At 35.9% G+C, this 18,424-nt stretch overlaps 1 protein-coding gene across 1 annotated transcript in view; it reads right to left on the bottom strand.

The window, feature by feature from the left end:
• Rhogap102a (Rho GTPase activating protein at 102A) overlaps positions 1-18,424 on the bottom strand; it is a 34,763-nt gene that overhangs the window by 5,948 nt on the left and 10,391 nt on the right. The window contains exons 3-8 of the mRNA XM_083046731.1: positions 17,095-17,211; positions 9,214-9,401; positions 2,634-2,846; positions 1,842-1,992; positions 1,409-1,599; positions 516-745 (exon numbers count right to left, since the gene is read on the bottom strand). Coding sequence (XP_082902857.1) covers positions 516-745; positions 1,409-1,599; positions 1,842-1,992; positions 2,634-2,846; positions 9,214-9,401; positions 17,095-17,211 — 1,090 coding nt within the window. The remainder of the gene's footprint in view (positions 1-515; positions 746-1,408; positions 1,600-1,841; positions 1,993-2,633; positions 2,847-9,213; positions 9,402-17,094; positions 17,212-18,424) is intronic.

The raw sequence follows: 18,424 nt of genomic DNA, 5'->3' as shown, positions 1-18,424 counted from the left end.
AGGACAAAATTCACGACTCCGAAAAAACCGCTTTTTTACAGGAATATAAAATATTCGATAGAATATTTTACGGCCGTAGAGTCGTTCAGAGACCAATATGTAATGTCCGTCAATTTTATAACTTCAAGTCTATATAGAGTCAATATACAGCTATATGACACTTGAAGAGAAATAACTTTAACAAATGTACATACATACTTTGTCTTGTTTCTTGTACTTTCTGTTGTGAACTTTGTTTCTTTATTTCTTTACTGAAGCTACAAAATGTTTAGATGATTCTTTATCAGATTAATCGTAAATTATGAAATAGGCAAATCTAATAATGATGAATATTTAATATTTCAGATACTATAATTGTAAAATGATGAGAATTTTATTTTGAAAGCTGATGAAAGGAAATTCTCATTTTCATTCAAAACTATCGCGCACGATTCCGGTTATAAAAACGAAATGTCCACGCATCCTTTCTGGTGGCTCGATTATTTGGGAAGACGACGATAAATCGCGATACTCACTCTTCGACGCGACGAGACAGGGCGATATCCAGCTCCGCCGGATGGGTGTCCATCATATGCTGGTACACTTCGTCCAGCAACGCCGTCGGTACCGTGAAGAGGGTCGACGTGTGTTCCAGGAGCGTCCGTACGACGTTTATCACGTCTATTCTCTCCTCGGCCCTCTCCGCCGAGACCTCCAACCTCATCTGACTGGGCTTCATGCTATGCAGGATATTCGGGGCGAACACCTAGAATACGCGAGATCGTATTTTTTATTTTGCGCATCGTCCGTAAAATACAACGTATCGATTTCTAATTTACGCGGATTTTTTCGCCGCTTTTCGATGATTGACGATAGCCGAGAGCGCGTGTCGAATTAATTAAGCCCGGTGCTTCGATGCAGAAATTCCTGTTCGCGATATAATATAAACGATTGCCACGCGTAGCAGAATCTTGTAGCAGACTAAAAAAAACGAGATCGAAGTTAATTTTCAATCTCTGTCAAGTAAACAATTTCTCCCTGACATCTCTTAAATAATATATTTCTCGTCGCCTGGATATGCAATTAAAAATACATAACAACGATTACCCTTGCAAATTTGTCATTACGAGCAATTTAAATTGATTTTTGAGATCTTCATCGCTATATACTAAGAAAGCGAAAATTTTTAGATATATAAACAAATAAAAATGTCGATTACACACGTAGAGACTTTTATAAAGATCAAATTCCTCTCCGTTTAGCAGAATTGCTAAAGAAAAAAGAAACGCAAAAACTTCACCGTCGTACTTTAGCTGATAAAGAATTCTTCTTGCGTATCTCGGTTAAAGAGGAGAAGTCAAGGTGCAACGTCGCGCGATTCGAAGAAAATCAAACGGGAATATCGAAGTCGAAAAGTGCCGGTACTGACAGTTGCGAGATTTGTCGTATCCATTTTATTCCCCGGAATCCAATCCCCGGTCTCGCTCTTCTGGTCCTCACTGTTGGCCGCAACGACGTTCAAGAAGTTCAAAAGTGCCCAGAGTGTCTCGCGATTGGGCGTGGGTAGAAGTTGAATGAGATGCTGTAGAGCTTCGTGCTGCAGCCGTCTGTTCCTGATCTCTGAAAAACATTCAAATGACTTGTTTTATCGCGCTTTTATCGTGAAAACGTTCCTTGAAAGTCCGCACGGGAAAGACTTGAAAATTCAGAGTCGCGGAGGAAAGAAAGAATCGACATCTCTCGTTGCGCAAATAAATTTTCGAAAATCGGCAATGCAAATCGAGCATGTTGTGGATCACGAGGTGAGATGAAAAAAATGGGAGATAATATTTGCGAACATGTCGGATCAGAAGCTTGCTTACTTTGCGTATGCACGAAGGCTTGATACAGATCCCTGCAAAGCAGAGGATCTGGCAGATCGCGGAAATATTCCTTCAGGAGGGTGGCTACGTCGTGGGGACACTGGTCGGCGCCTATCTTGGTCTCCCGACCGCAATCAAAGTCTTCTCTTAACTGGAATTAATTAATTACGTCACGCTTAAGATGTATAAATAATGTCTCTTCCATTCCGAAGAGAGAGAAGAGAAGATCTAATTATGTCATTTGAGTCGCTTTAAATAAAATTAAGTGACTAATTTGTATTCTCAAAGTAATCGATTTTCCGCTAGATAAATGTTTAACTTATCGATGATTGGAATACGCAGTAATGGAGACAACATTACGAAGACTAATTGTAAGACAGAATCCGATAACGCGCACAAATTAATCCGTAGGATATATCTGAATAAGAATATATAAAGAGGATATATCTTTCAAAAATAGGTTGTCAATTTAAGCTCACATTAACCCGAAAAACAGTAACTAAAAATTATCATTAATTAATTTTTTTTCTACTTTTTACTTTTTAATAAAAAAGTATATGATTTTCGTTTAAATTTGTATATATTTTTTTAAAATAAAACTAACAAGAAAATATTGCTTGCAGAATAATTGGAAGAAAATGAGACAGTTATAATAACATAGGAGAGAGTAAACGTGAATCGTCTCGCAATAAGTATCTTTTACATCGAGAAAGTTTATCTCCGAAAACTTCTGTGTGACGTCAAAGTTAACGTCGAAGTATTCTCATCGATTATTGAAAGAAAACGTCATACCTGCCTCACCCTCTTCTTCGAAGGTGACACGCGGAACACGCCTAGTGTTCGAAGACCAGTGGCCTCGAGATGCCTAATGCATTGCCTTACGATGCCTGATACCGCGTCCCATTCACCGGGGCTTCCTCCACCACTGTCGCTCAGCTCGAGCACTCCGGAATCGCTTCCTGTGAGAGCACCGCCTTTCGACGACAGAGACTCGCAGGAGCCTCCCTAGGTCAAGAGAGGAAAATATCATTTGCATAACAGAAGGTAAGTGTACATAAAAATTCATAAGAGACGAGGTGACAATTTCTGTGAAAAAAATTAATAAATCGAAAAGGCTCTAATGTACACAGAGAGAATTTTCTCTTAGAATTTGCCCTGAAAATCATGGTAATCGTTGGACAATATGGTATGGAAAGAATTTTATGATAATTTCTCTGATTAATATTTATTACAATAAAAATAATAATATCTATTGCAATAAAATATAAAATATGTTTGATTAATTTTACTATGTAGTTTAGTAAAATTAATGTAAATTCTAAGAGAAAATTCTCTCAGTGTATAAATACAAATTCAAGTATAAATATTAAGGCACAGATATTAAGTGCTACAAAATTATTTTAAATTCCTCTATACTTATTTTGTCCGATATAGCTTGCGTTGATATTGTCTGATGACAAAATAAGTATAGAAGAATTTAAAAATAATTTTGTTGCATCTAATATCTGGCTCTTACCTTTTTATATCTGAATTTGAATTTCTGTGGCATTCCGAGATATATATAATGCTGACTCTTTTTATGTAAAATATATATAATCGATAACGGAAATTGTGGCACACTTTTAATGTTCGATGGCCTGTATTCGTTCGTTTTTAAGCTAGAATGCGCGAAAATAAAATTCAAAACATCGATATAAACGATCTATGAATAAAATCAGATGTTTAACTTCACGGATACATCTGTACAAACGATATCATTCTGTACACGATTAATTTTTCTAAAACTTTCTACAGAAGATCAACTCGCTGGTGTCAAAGTGTGCACCATAATGGAGTATTCAAGCGTGCGAAATCGTTTTCTTCGTGTGTCGAGAACGCTAAAATAAAGTCCCTCGCGAAATTGAGGGTTCCTAATTAATCCGCGGTTAAAATTAGCGATCCCGTTCTCGTTCTATTCACGTCTCCGAATCCATGATGTCACCTCGGACGCGAGAGAGACGCACGTGACGTCGGCACGAGAATTCTACGTCGTCCTCTCCTCACCCTTGTACGTATATCGATTGATCAATCAGGTTAGGCGTGGTCTCGCAAAGATGCCAAGAGGAACGATAAGTAGAGATAGACCGAGATTAAGAGATCTCCGATGATATCTTTCTGATTTTATAAAACACGATTTTCGCCAAGTTTGCTCTATTTCTTCCGACTATGGCCCGTTTCTACCAACGTCGGTTAACTTAAACCTCCGGTTAAGGCTCCTGGCTCCTTGCCGACCATGTCGAAATCGTGACGTCAGAGGCGAGAAAACACACGCAAAAATTTCTTAGATGCCATTTCGAAATGAAAAAATATTTCGATGAAACAGCACTTCAGATGGCTTTAGCACACTCTTAAAAAACCCCGAAAACTATCCTTTCCCCTTTATAATCAATCAACAGCTGTAAAATGTAATATTATGAAGCCCAGTCCGTCTGGTCTTTGCACATGCGCAGTCATTCCGCATGTCAAAGTCTAATATCTCGATCATTTTACAGATGTTGATTGATTATAAAGGGAAAAGGATAGTTTTCGGGGTTTTTTAAGAGTGTGCTAAAGCCATCTGAAGTGCTGTTTAATCGAAATATCTTTTCATTAAAAAATGGCATCTAAGAATTTTTAGCATGTGCTTTCTCGTCGTCACAATCCAATATGGCCGCGGTGAGCTCCCAGGAGCCTTAAACTATATCTTTGTCTCTTTTCAGATATGTCCTTAAAAAGAGATAAAGAATTTAACCGGAGGTTTAAGTTAACCGACGTTGGTAGAAACGGGTCTATAAGAAGGAAACGAAACAAAATTGTTTTTAACTTACTTCCGATAAAGATTAAATTTATCGTGACACATTTTTCATGAAAGTCAGCTTTCTCAGATTTTACAAGAATGACCAGACAATTAATATACTATTATTTAATACCGTATCATAAATTACATGCGACGGAATTTCTCGTGCAATGAAAACTGGCTGTCAAAATTTTTGGTGTCACTCAAAAAAGTTCTCTGATCTCTTTTTCTCTCTTTCTCCAGTGCGTTAATCATTTAATATCATTGATCGAGAATAGCCGGAAGTAAACCGCGAAACATGCGCGCGAGGGCGGTTGGAGATATTATAAAATATATCGATGCTATTTCTGCCGATGAAGCATAGATATTTCGGGTCTCGCGAACAGCTGATTTAGCCTCCGGTTGTAAAAATTTCAAGTGCAAGCGACACATCAATTTCTGGTTACGTCGGTGCTTTATTATCGGTATCAATTATCTCGATCGATTTGACCTAATATTTAGTTTCTATTTTTCCCTCGTTGCTCTATCTTCCTCCTCCTTATGTCTCTAATAACAGTTTATAACTTTTCTCTGTTTACTTTCACTTTTGTACTATTTCTTATTTTAATTGACACTGTATCATAATTTTTTAATTTATCCATCACATTGATAAATTTGTACTAATAAAACTATCTATTTCTCCTGTACGTGTAGGCGTATATACCTATCTACATATATTCGAAGCATTCCATCAGTATTATGATCTTTCATTCACAGATAATTTAATAATTGTGATTAATTCTGAATATCGAGTATCAGGATTAAGCCTTGAATCAAACAAACACCCACAGGTGTATAAATTTCGCTCGAAATAAATTGAAGAGGCAAAATTTTATCATATCTTAAAATATTTTCTTCAAGCATATTATATATATTCGTTCAAGGAAAATCTCCAGATTTTCAATCGTGTGTAACGACTCCTCTCGTAAAGTATTCTCATATACATACAACTTGCCGCAAACAAATTTTCTCGAAATTAATTACATGTGTAGGAGCCACGTTTAAGAGAAAATACGTTAATTCTGTGATAGAGTGGTGTAGAGACAATCAGGAAACGTAAGTGGGACGAATCAATTTCCGCCGATCGTTCGGAATAATGAATTCGTCAATGTCGGTTGCCGTAGAAGAGAGCGATTGCGGAAGTGCGTCGGTGCGTCGAATACAGCTCTTCCAGAATCCCGATTCAAATTCATGGCGTGGAATTACGATCGTATTCGTGGGTGCAATATTTGTCTTGCTGTCGCAATCTTTCTTCCCTCCCCTACCAATTTACTCATCTCTCCGTTCGATTCATCTCAAGGCGGAGACGAAGGAGGAAAAAAAAGGGACAAGGAAAGTCGGCTCTATCGGTTTATATTCGGGAAATTTATACGAACAAAGTTTATATGTCATGAGGTTTAAAAAAATGTCAAAATTCGGTTTTTTCGGTGGTTGGATAAAATTTATGTCCGGACATTTGGGAAATCATTCGTAATCTTTGTTTTCGAAGGAGACACTTATAAGCGAGACGCGAAAACTATTTGCCTTTATAATGGAAAAAGAAAAGTGAGATTGCGAATTTGATCGTAAGTTCTTCAGGGCTTGTGTACATATATGTATATACAGGATGTCTTAAAATTTTCGGAAAATTTAGAGTCGATTTTTCCTTAACGAAAATATAATTTCATAGAAATGTCATCATTTTTTTGCAAATTGCCAATTTTTCTAATCATATATTTTTGTAACTAATTATAATTGCAACTAATTATATAAGCCTCAAATAAAAATTTTATTAAAATAAACTACACCTGATTAACAGAATGTATTATAATTTTAAATTCATAATATATAGTTTGCAAAAATTCCTTCTTTTTAATTTCTTGTAATTCGAAAATTATCGATGCCTTCATATTTTTGCTGAAATAAAAATCGTCTTTATTCGATTGAATAAGACTTAATTACGGAAATGTTATAAATTCGAATTACCATAATTCTTGGAATATTATTTCTATTCGTACCGTATCGTGAATAACAAGGTGAAAGTTTGCGTATCGCATATTGCGAAAATTAATTAGGAAATTCTATATGAGACTGCAAATTCTCGAAACTGATGAAGCTATTATGCGAGTGGAAACGGAAGTTCGTAGTCGCTTAACTACTATCCTAGATATTTATTGCTCCTGCATCGCCCGCGGTGCTTCTTGCAAAGGGGCTCAATAATAAGAATAAACTTAGCCAAGATAGTTACCAAGATGGTTACAATTGTAATAAAAAGTTTTAATTAAAAGATATCGCACGACATCTCTTTTGTGTGTATATATACATATATATCGCATAATATTGACAATACCGGTATTTACGTTTCGGTTTCCACATGAAAAGAAATAGAAATTTTTCGCTGCGCGATTCATACTCTCAAAAGTTTACAATTTAATCAGAGGATTATAAATACCGCGAAGAGAGAAGAAAATAGCTATCCAGAGAGACATCGTGAGACTGTTATTTTATTATATAATAGTGCGAGTTATCGTAGGTTACGGTCGGGCTATAATTCTGTTGTCGAAACCAGACGTCGTAAGATATCGAGAATAATATCGCATTTTGTAGATCAAGAAACGCCACCAATCGGCCTTCTCAAAATAACGATGAACATCCGTTCTTGAGTAAAGAAAAATTGTTTTCTACTTAGATGACGGCGCTTCTGAAACTAAAATACTCACTTCCGATTGGAATGTCAAAGATCTGTCACATTCGAAAGAGAAGAGATAATTTTTGCAAGATGGAAACGCGGCGACGTACTATTCCTTCCTATACGCTAGACATCTTTCATAATAAGAATAAAAACAAATAGCAAAGGTATACTCCTCGCTTTGCTGCACTTAGAGTATATAAACTTTTCCCCTGTGAGCAGAAATTTATATAAGAATCCGCCTCCGCCGGACGTTAAAGAATTCTACGAAGCCACATGACGCTGGGATGACGGAGAAACGAAAATCTCTTTTTCTCTCAGACAATTTCTATCCTATTATAATAGAAGTTTGAGATTAAATTCCCTAATCATTTATCGTTGTTCAAAGTTCAGAAGAACGATCGATCCCGAGTCAAGTTTTCAAAGAAAAGTTTTCAAAGAAAACCGCAGAAACTATATATAAAATATTAAGATCGATCTTTCTCATTGCTCCCAGTAATTTGAGAACCAAATCCAAAAGAAGCAAAAACTAAATATAACATTATAAATATACATGCACTATATTTCTACACGATTATCACGAGAGCTTAAGAGGGGAGGAAATTTTAGGTTCCACGTGACAAGAGAGTATGTCGCGTTTTGTGATATTAATTCCTCGCATCAGGCCCCTTCTCCTCCCCCCTATATCGCAACCCTGACCGTCTTAAGACGGAAGATGGAGATAAATGGCGTACTCGTGGCCATCGGTCAGACGTATCCGTCGAAAAATAACCACTTGCAAACTCGACGTCTGGCAAAGCCGCGTCGCAAGTGGTCATCGATAAACCGCCTGCCCCCGACAAGCACGATGACGCAATAGGGGATGATGTCGTTAAGCTATATGACGTCGACGAGGAGAGAGAGAGAAAGAGACGTGCTCGATATTTCGACATGCCCGACAGAGTTTTGGGCGTTGTTCAAGTCGGTTTTTATTCTCACGCTAGTCTTTACGTTACTGCGTATATATGTATATATAAGAGATCGAGAATTGTCTCGAATTTTTCTAAAGAGATGCATAATGTAAAGACATACGTTTTCCGTTCGCTTCGCGAGAGTCGCCTTCTAACTTACCTTGTTTATTACACGGGCTAGAAGAATTACATAAATTCCGTACTTTGTCGTGTATAGAGTACGAGTGCCGTTTTAAGTTTCTATATTTGCCCGTCGCTTGCGGGCGCATCTTTAATGGTCGGTCGATCAGCTGCCAAGCTTTACCACTCGAAAGAAACTTTTCTAAGTAATACAGGTCAACGTCTTGTTCGACGCAAGATGGAAGTCGATATGCAAATACGGACGCTCGCATCTATATCTTTTCCAATATCTCTCCTTTATCGCAATTTTCATAAAACAGTTAAAAAATATCTCTTTCAAAAATGTAAATTTTTTTTAACCAAGATTCATAAATAACTTGCTCAGAGAATAAAATAGATTCAAAAGAATGAAAGACACACACAACGCATATAAATCTGAAGGAAGAGAAATGTACGCTTCACAAAGTACACAGAGAAAATTTTCTCTTAGAATTTACCCTGAAAATCATGGTAATGGTGGGACAATATTACAATAAAATATAAAACATGTTTAATTAATTTAAACATGTTTTATATTTTATTGTGACAGATATTATTATTTATTATTGTGATAAATATTAATCAAAGAAATTCTCATAAAATTCTTTCATACTATGATTTTCAGGGTAAATTCTAAGAGAAAATTCTCTCAGTGTATATGTGAGATATCAATCGAACCAAGTACATTTCATTCATTCATGCATTTTATTATCGATTATTATCGGTCTCTGAATCTCTTACCTCTTCTGTTTTCGCCGCCACGGTCGTAGGTGTTTCTATAAGGCTGGAGAAACTGGTCCGGCTACCGTGTCTGCTGCTCCTGCTCAGGCAACCCACATCGGCGACCTCTCCAGCGGCGATTCTAGCGATCCTATCATTTTCCACGCACTGCGACAATGGTATACCGAACACCAGACCACCAGCTACATCTGCGAGCAAGAGAGGAGATAAAAATTTCAGAGGTTTTTGAAAAGGTTACACATATGTAACCTTTTCAAAAACTCCATTCCAGCAATCGCACGTGAGACTTGCGTTAAATAATGTTGTACATTAATTTTTTAAGATTTTTAAATTACAATTATTATTATATAACACGTATATCATCTTAAATTTAATATGCGGGGTATTATTTGGTTTCATTTGATATAATTTAATGCGCACTTTTACTGGAGTTTGAATATAAAGATTTTCTTTCTTCGAGGTGTAATATTTTTTTTAAGTAATACAACACTTTCTTTGACTAGAAATTTCAGTTGTAATTATAGTATAAATATGATCCAAATTTGCATTTTTATTAATGTTAACTACAATATTATATAGACATTATATATATTTCTTATTTTATTTAAATATTCATACATACCGGGTGTCCCATTTTAAAGGACCCACTCAAATATCTCAGAAACACTGCGTTAAATCAAAAAATGTTTCCTACAAAAGTTGTAGGGTTTCGAGGGGGACATAACATAGTAATATTCATATGACCTTGGGCGGCGTCTCCAAGGTCAAGTGAAAGTGAGAATAAATATTTTAAATGGAAACCCATATTTTTTATTATAACATCTTTTTCTACTAATTAATTTGAACAACTTTTATCTAAAGCATTTTTTTATTTTCTTCAAAATTCACCTTCTCACCTTCAAATTCTCACTTTCACTTGACCTTGGAGATGCCGCCCAAGGTCAAATGAATATTACTATGTTATGTCCCCCTCGAAACCCTACAACTTTTGTAGGAAACATTTTTCGATTTAACGCAGTGTTTCTGACAATGAGATATTTGAGTGGGTCCTTTAAAATGGAACACCTGGTATATTTTGATAGCACACGTAAGATATATGTATAATTAATGTTACTAAATTGACTGATTATTAGTTGTAAAACCATATACGCACGATATTTCGTCAGTAAATCTTTCTTTTCCGAGTAACTCTCTCATAATCTCCTTGATCGTTTGGCTAGCAAACGAGCATCGCGAAATCAACATCGATCTGATCTACGAGCCGTCAGCTGCGCTTTGTGGACACGAAATGAATTTGCGTGTGTGCGTACGTATTTCGTACGTAAATAAACTTCACCCGTTAATTAAGCTCATTAATGAAAACGGTATCCATCAAATAATTTGATGACACGATTTGCCGTACCAACGTTGACGCAATATACATACATCGATCAATCAACGCGTTTCTGTAACGCGAATTGTTTAATGAAATGGCGAAAGGGCTGATTAATAATTACAACAGAAAGTACCTTTAAACAAGATTAAGCAAGAGTAACTTTTCATTATACCATTATACTCTGCAAGACTAACTTTTCATTATACTAAAAGAACGAAACTCCAAGACAGTGTTCCAGAAAGTGTATATAATCATTTTAAAATAAATTTTAATTTCAACATTCTCCGACCGCACAAAAGGATTCTGTTTTCGCAGAAAATTACGTATTAATTGTATTTTCTTAATAATTTCAATTGAGTTTTTAACGCGATTATACATGTATTGCCAGACTTGTAATTATGCAGACTTTAATAGCGCTAATTTAACGCGACTTGAGATATTTTAGCGACTCGACTCTCGACGCACGAGAAGGCAGATATCTTCCGTAGGAATGACGTGTTTAACGTGATGACACTAATTAACATCAACGCGTGTCTCACCCACCGGAGCTATATTGCGCATCCTTTCAGAACGCGGCCAAAAACGTATCCCGCAAAATTGCAATCCCTAAAGACAGACGCGAGGCTTCTCATAGTCTGCCCACGTCCGCCTCGCGATATGAAAGCCAATAATTCGAAGCACATTTGCCGCTACGTCGACGCCATCTTCGATTACCTATACCTATAACATGGAAGACCGCGAAGAGAATATTATACGCACGATTCCCTTCGATTCACGCTCACATAAAGGCCTTTTTGTCAACGAAACTATTACTTTGGTTCGATGAAGCACGACTCGATTACGTGAAGTGCTTCCCAATATATTGTATCTTTCCAAGGCTTGGAATCATTTTGACAGCTTCCTGCAATCGTCCCTCGTGATATTTTGAATCTTCACTTGTGCGGAATCCAATTTTTTTTTTTTTTTTATAGTACCGGCTTCGCGCGTATATTTCGTTATATTTTTATCTTTGTATTTTGCTACAATACTAAATTTTTTTTCGCGAATAATAACTTTGCGGAAGCCACTTTTCGTCCTCATTCGAGTTATGCGTATGCGAAAGATTAGTGCAAGATATCTTTTTTTTTTTTTTGGCGACGCAATTTGTCGCAGCTTGCGAAGGCAAAGTACTGCCGTGAAGCGACCTAAGCCGATGACGATAGACGAAAGTTTCGACCACTTTTCCAAAGAGCGAGCTGAAAACCGAAAGGCAACAAACCGTGTCCCTATATACCGGTCCGATTATAGACCACGATCTGGGCCATCTCGGCCATCTCTTTCTCTCTTCGAAACGAGCGTGGAACGCGAACCACTTTACGCACTACAATGTGCGAAGAGAACGAGCCTCTTCTTGGAAGCGTCGAGAAACGATCGGCATCGATCGTCAAACACTTTGCCACCCCCGTACGATGGCGGTGTATACGTATTTATTTAGACGCGCGGAGTGCGAGCATACGGACGCATTGCGTGTATAAATATCCCCGCGGTGTATCTTGTTGCACGCACACGTTTAAGTAATTGACATTTCCTGATAGGTATATTTATACGTGGATGCAACTTTGTTTGTGCCCGCGCGTATATTTTGATCGCCAATGTACTTTGAAAATGAAATTTATAGCATCGGAGTCACGTGTCGTTCTACGTTAAAGAAGGCCTCATTTGAACGATATAACGATTGTGTTTAACGCCCCTTCGAATAATTTGCTCGTTAATCTGTCGGCATCTGAAAGCTTCCATAATTTTTAACACGCAATATATTATATTAATGAATTTTCTCTTCATATATAATTTTATTTTGTTTTATGCAAATTGAACATTCCTTATCACGTTGTTTTTCGTTCTTTTTTCTTTTCTTAATTTCCTTTATCTCATACTCATTTCTTTTTTCACGTTAACTATATTAGTTTTTTGTGACAAAAAAGATAATATTTTCTTTCTCCCTCTCTCTGTATGTGCACTAATATCTTAATTGTTTTTGTGAAAAAATATTTACACCAGGGACAAAAACACTCGCATATCTGTCCCATTTTTATATACGAAGCGATACAAGTTTGGAATGCAATTGACATCGCAGCTCCTGGAGGGGAAACATTAAAGCTGGTGGTGCATTAAAGGGAGTGAGCGACCTCGCGGGAAGATTCCCGATTGACGTCTGTCCCTACGCATAGGCGTACTCAGAGTGCCCGCGGACCGCAAATAAACCTGATATATGCGGAAATATGTACCGCCACCGAGCACCCCGTGGCTAATTTTAGCCGGCGAAATTGTGTCTCATACCAGCCTGGCCGACCGATGTTGCTCCGCGCCCGCCTCTAAGTAATAGATGCATTTTCTGCAGCGAAATTTCATCTCGCGGTCAGCTACTTTGATATCAAGCTAATCGATACGAGAGAGAGAAAGAGAGAGAAATAAATCTTTAATAAATATAATAATGAAATTGCATAAATAAGTCATTTTTCAAATCGATTTTTATCCCGACTTGTTGGAAATTAAGTTATTTACACAGTTGGAAAATTTGTGTTTTCTTGTTAAAAACGGTCCCCGTTAAAATTTTTGTGTTAAATATTTAACACATTCATGTGTTAAATTAACATATTGCTGTTGTGTTAATTGAACTCAAATGTTAAATTATTAAAATAACTGAAGAAAAGTGTAAAAATAACACAATGTGTATTTACTTTTAATTTTACACAATAAATATGTTCGATATTATTAGTGACAAGATTTATCTGTTAAAATTTACAGGAAAAAAATGTTAATTTTACTTTATAATATAAGTGGGAATGATAAAATGTAAAATTAACAATGTTTTTAGTTAATTTTTACATGAAAACTATGTTAATTTAACACAAAATTTATTTTAAGTTTACTTGAAGTTTGCATTTATTTTATGTTAAAATATTAACACAGTATTCGTGTCATCATTTAACATATCCGTATTATGTTAAATTAACACAAAAATTTCTGTGGACCGTTTGGGACATGTGATATTTGTTAAATTTAACACAAATTTTTCAACTGTGTATGTGTGACTTTCTATATATTTTTTTATTTTTATTTTTATCATTCTTTAATCAATCAGCTACTTTGATATCAAAAGCTAACCGATATGAGAAAAAGAGAAATAAATCTTTAATAATACCGTAACAATGGAATTGTATAAATAAGTCATTTTTCAAATCGACTTTTATTTTTTTAACTGTACGAGAGAAAAAGAGAAATAAATCTTTAATAATATCATAATGGAATTGTATAAATAAATCATTTTTCAAATCAATTTTTGTCCCAACTCGTTGGAAATTAAGTTATTTATGTATAACTTTCTATATTATTTTTTTTCTTATCATTTTTTAAATGCGACATCGACAATGATGATTTACGTGATTTATATACCGAGTGGAGTTTTCTTGACTGTAAGTAAGAGTACTACTGTACATTTGCATTCGCAATGATATGCTAGTAGTGCATAATGTATCCGGAGAGAGAGATACGCAGAAACTTTACATGAGAGTTCCCATTTCCGCCATCGAATGCATTTATCTGAGTGGATTTGCCGCCCGTATCGGATCCTTATTTGAAAATGTCACGAACAAGCATGAAAGTACGGCATAAACAATGCCGCAATGATAATAATCGTCGGCATGATGCATAATTAGAAATTTTCGAAATAAGCGATATTATTCTTCGAATAACGTTCGCCTCAGAAAATTGCAGTTTGCTCGCATAGCGATTCCGCCTATACAGGATGTCCCAGAATGATGGGGACTAAATTCGTGTGCAGATTCCTGGGATCATTTGGAGACGATTTTTCCTCGGCGAAAATGTCGAGGGAGGTCATTATTTTTTGCATGTTTCCAATTTTTGCCATCATGTATCTTTGTAACTAAGCCTTAAATTTAAATTCTATTAAAGTAAACTCTACCTAAAATTAACTGAAGAATGTGAATTTATTATTATTTTATTTCCACAAGGCTTAGTTTGCGAAAAACCCTTTATTTTCAATCGCTTATAACTCGAAAATTATTGGTGTCTCGACATTTTTGCTGAGGAAAAATCGTCTCCAAATGATCCCAGGAATCTGCACACGAATTTAGTCCCCATCATTCTGGGACACCCTGTATATACAAGGATGCTCGACGAGGAACAATTATCTCCGGCACGATTCGCGGAAAGGTTTCATCTGCATTTCTGCGTATAGAGAGGTCGCAGTAACCCGGAAATTGCGTGTGTCTATTCCGCGGAAATATCTTCCCTGTGCGATGAAAAATTTTTTCATACTTTTACAGTGTTATTTTCCCAATATATAGTATGAGAGTTAATTATTTTCTTAATCTTCGCGTTTATTTATCATATAATAATTTCATTAAAAGTGAACTTTTATTCATTTGGCTAAGATAGCGTTTAGTGCGAATATCTTTGATGTAAAGCACCTCTTGCGAGTCCAAGCATGGAATTTGAAACGGCGAGACTAAGGAGAGACGTGCGGATCGGTTAAAATAGATCGGAAATTTGTCCCAAGAACAATATTGATCTTCGTAGATGGCGGTAGATTAAAATCTATATTTCGCATACAAATGCGTAAGAATGTCGTAATAAACGTATCAAGTGATAGAGAATCACTTCCCCGAAGAGAGAAACTTCGGCAAGTGCCTGAATTGCGTCTGTCTGAAAATAACTGAACTAGTTATTCTCCAAACAAATAATTGCGCCGTAAATTATACTACTGTTAAATACCCGGATTTCTACGCAATTCAATTTCTACGCACTTCGTACTTAATTATCGATCGAATCAATTTGCGATTCGCTGCTCCTCCAATGACAATCTCGATGATTTTCGTTTTGACATTTCATATTTCCGGAAATTGAAGATCGTGAAAGAATATCATTCGTCGAGACATCAAGAATATAAATTCGAAAGTCTGTATAAAACTTTAAAATTTAATTTTGTTTTAAAATCATGGGCTTGGTAATAATTTATTATCCATTTCAATAACTCGCATATACAAAAAGAACCTATTCTTGCCATAACATAAATGTGATAGAAAGTATACTTTTCAAATATAACAAAGAAAAACAAATGTGCAAATTGGAAACTTGCGCATGGCTTCCTCACCATTCTATTTCGCTCATTAATCTTTCTCTATGAGCAAGCTAGTTTTTCAATTTTGGCTTCCTCATAGAGGAAGCTTAATGAGCGAAATAGAATGGTGAGGAAGCAATGTGCAAGTTTCCAATTTGCACACTTGTTTCATATAAAATAATATTTTTTGTCACGTATATATATGTGTGTATGTATGTATGTATGTATGTATGTATGTACTTCCTTTTGTATGTTCCTTTCGTATGTTTCTTTCGTAAAATTTTGATTTTCTGAAAAATTTTAAATTTCATAAAAAATAAATCCCTTTACCGATTTTCGTCAAATTCAATACCAACCAACCTTTAATGATGATCTATTCATGTAAAAAAATTTAAACCGATATCTCAAAATTTACGGAAATTAGAGCAATCACGCCCTTTTTTTAAAAAATTCAAAATTTTATAAAAAAAGAACCACTTAGCCGATTCAAGCCAAATTCAATACCAACCAACCTTTAATGATAATCTATTTGTATAAAAAAATTTAACCCGATATCTCAAAATTTACGGAAGTTAGAGAAATCACGCCATTTTTAAAAAAAATTAAAATTGGATTAAAATCTAAAGCACTTTATGAATTTTTCTAAAAATTACAGTAAATAAAAGTGTTGTACTACTTTACTTGTGTGCAAAATTAAAGCGCTGTAGCTCAAGCAGTTCTTGAGTTATGGACGTTTGAAAAATCCGTAGATGGATACATACATACATACAGACATTTTGTAAAAATGTGATTTTTCGATGTTTTGGAACATTCTAAATACATTGGCATAGAAATCAAAGCTTCCTCTATCTCTATGAGGAAGCAAAAATAAAATCACATTTTATATAGAAGAGGAAGAAGTCACTGTGCGTGTACAATTATTTAATTGAAGATCTTTACGAGTTGAATCCGACGTTTTATATTTTTACAAGAGTCACATAAAAATAAAACCATTCCAATTTTACTAGCTGCCTTGTTACCCCAAGTTTCATTTGTCGTAATGATTAAAAGAATCCCATCGACGTAATTAGCGAAGCTCGTCGACCGGACGTTATAACATTTCGTTGAACCCTCGCGTTTCTCTCTCGCTTGACCTGACGACCGCGATTCCTTGTGTCATCTCGTATAAGTAAAGTGTAATATCGATATCGAATGGGGTGCACGTTTTATTTATTCGCGACGAGAGAAGAGGGAGTTTTAATTGAAGAAGAGAATAGAGAAAGCGGCCCCGCGATGGTATAAATTATAAATAGACTGATTATTTCTCGAGATATTGTGCGATATTGTTGCTTCCCATCGTAGCGAAAGTATATGACGCGATTAACCCGGTATTGCGCTTTGTACTCACCCTTTTCTTTCTCGTCCTTTCCTTTATTGTCGAAGAAGCCCGTCGTGAGTGCCTTCCTCTTCAGCAGATACGCCCGTCTCTTTGGCTTCGTGGTCGCCGACCCGCTGCCGAGAGTTTCTGAAAAGAGACGAAGAGAACGAGCTGACAAATGTATTCCGAGATACTCGCTTAATGCGATACATTATCCGCAATCCACTCGTAAAATCGGGACAGTATCTGCTTCTGTCGTGCCGGAATAATTCGCGTTTACAAAGCTTTATTTCAAAATAATTGTTAGTATAATTTAATCAATATTTTCCTAGATTAGAGAGAGAGGGGAAACGTGAGAAGAGATTTTTTCAGATAAGATGTGATGTATTTCTATTTTTATATACAATCTCGTATACGTGCCGGAAATAATACAACGTTCGCGTAATTAAATGGGAGAGAGAATCGAACGGAATCTCTCGCAAAAGTTAGTTGGAGCTGACAATGCGTTTTATTTACGAATTTTTTGCTTCTTGTTCTCGGTAATAATATCTTTCATCATGTGATGGATTACGCTTCTGCTTTATTCCGACTATAAATCCATGCACTGCACAAGTACATTTTACATGACTTCCCTTTTCATTGCGCCTTTGTATGCCCCCGGAATGGCGCGTTTTAAAATTTAACTTTGTCATGCTTGGGCTTGATAATATAATTTATGATTTCAAGAATTCGTACACTTTTCAAACAAAAAGTTTAAAGTTTGAAAATTGTCAAATTTAATTTTATATATAGATAATGAATCCGCATAAATTATATTTATTGTATGCTTGTATAAATATATATATATAATTTATTATTATATTATTCTTTATACAAAAAATTTCCGCTAACAAATAATATTAAACTTGGAATGCGAAAAATGAAGATATTGGAACGAGACTCCAATATCGATCGACGATGACTCGGTGATGGGTTTCTTGCACTTTCTACTAGGAAAATGTAGGAGTACGCTATTTCCATTACGGTGCAATTATTCATAGTCATTCTATTGTAATATCACTCCGACGATCGGAATTTTTGGCACTCAAATTTTCTCGCTCGCGCGCGTTATCGCGAATAAAGACCGACGAAAGAAGAGAGACATCGCGAAATTTGAGTGGATGAAGGCGAGCGAACACTCGTAGTCATAAACACGTCAATCATCTGGAGTTCAAACGAGACAGCCGAACGGCGCCACGTCTCTCGCGATGAATACCGAAGTAATCTCTTATAGATACACAAGAGATTCCGAGAGATTTTCTCTCTCTCTCCTATTATTATTCCTCGTAGAAAACGGTCGGTCGCTCGAAAATCAAATTTT

This window comes from Prenolepis imparis, unplaced genomic scaffold (assembly GCF_030444845.1).
Source record: "Prenolepis imparis isolate NDT839.2.m4 unplaced genomic scaffold, iyPreImpa1.0 SCAF_1, whole genome shotgun sequence".
NCBI lineage: Eukaryota > Metazoa > Arthropoda > Insecta > Hymenoptera > Formicidae > Prenolepis > Prenolepis imparis.
Note: the sequence above shows the minus strand (reverse complement) of the source record. Positions and strands in the feature narration are given on the sequence as shown.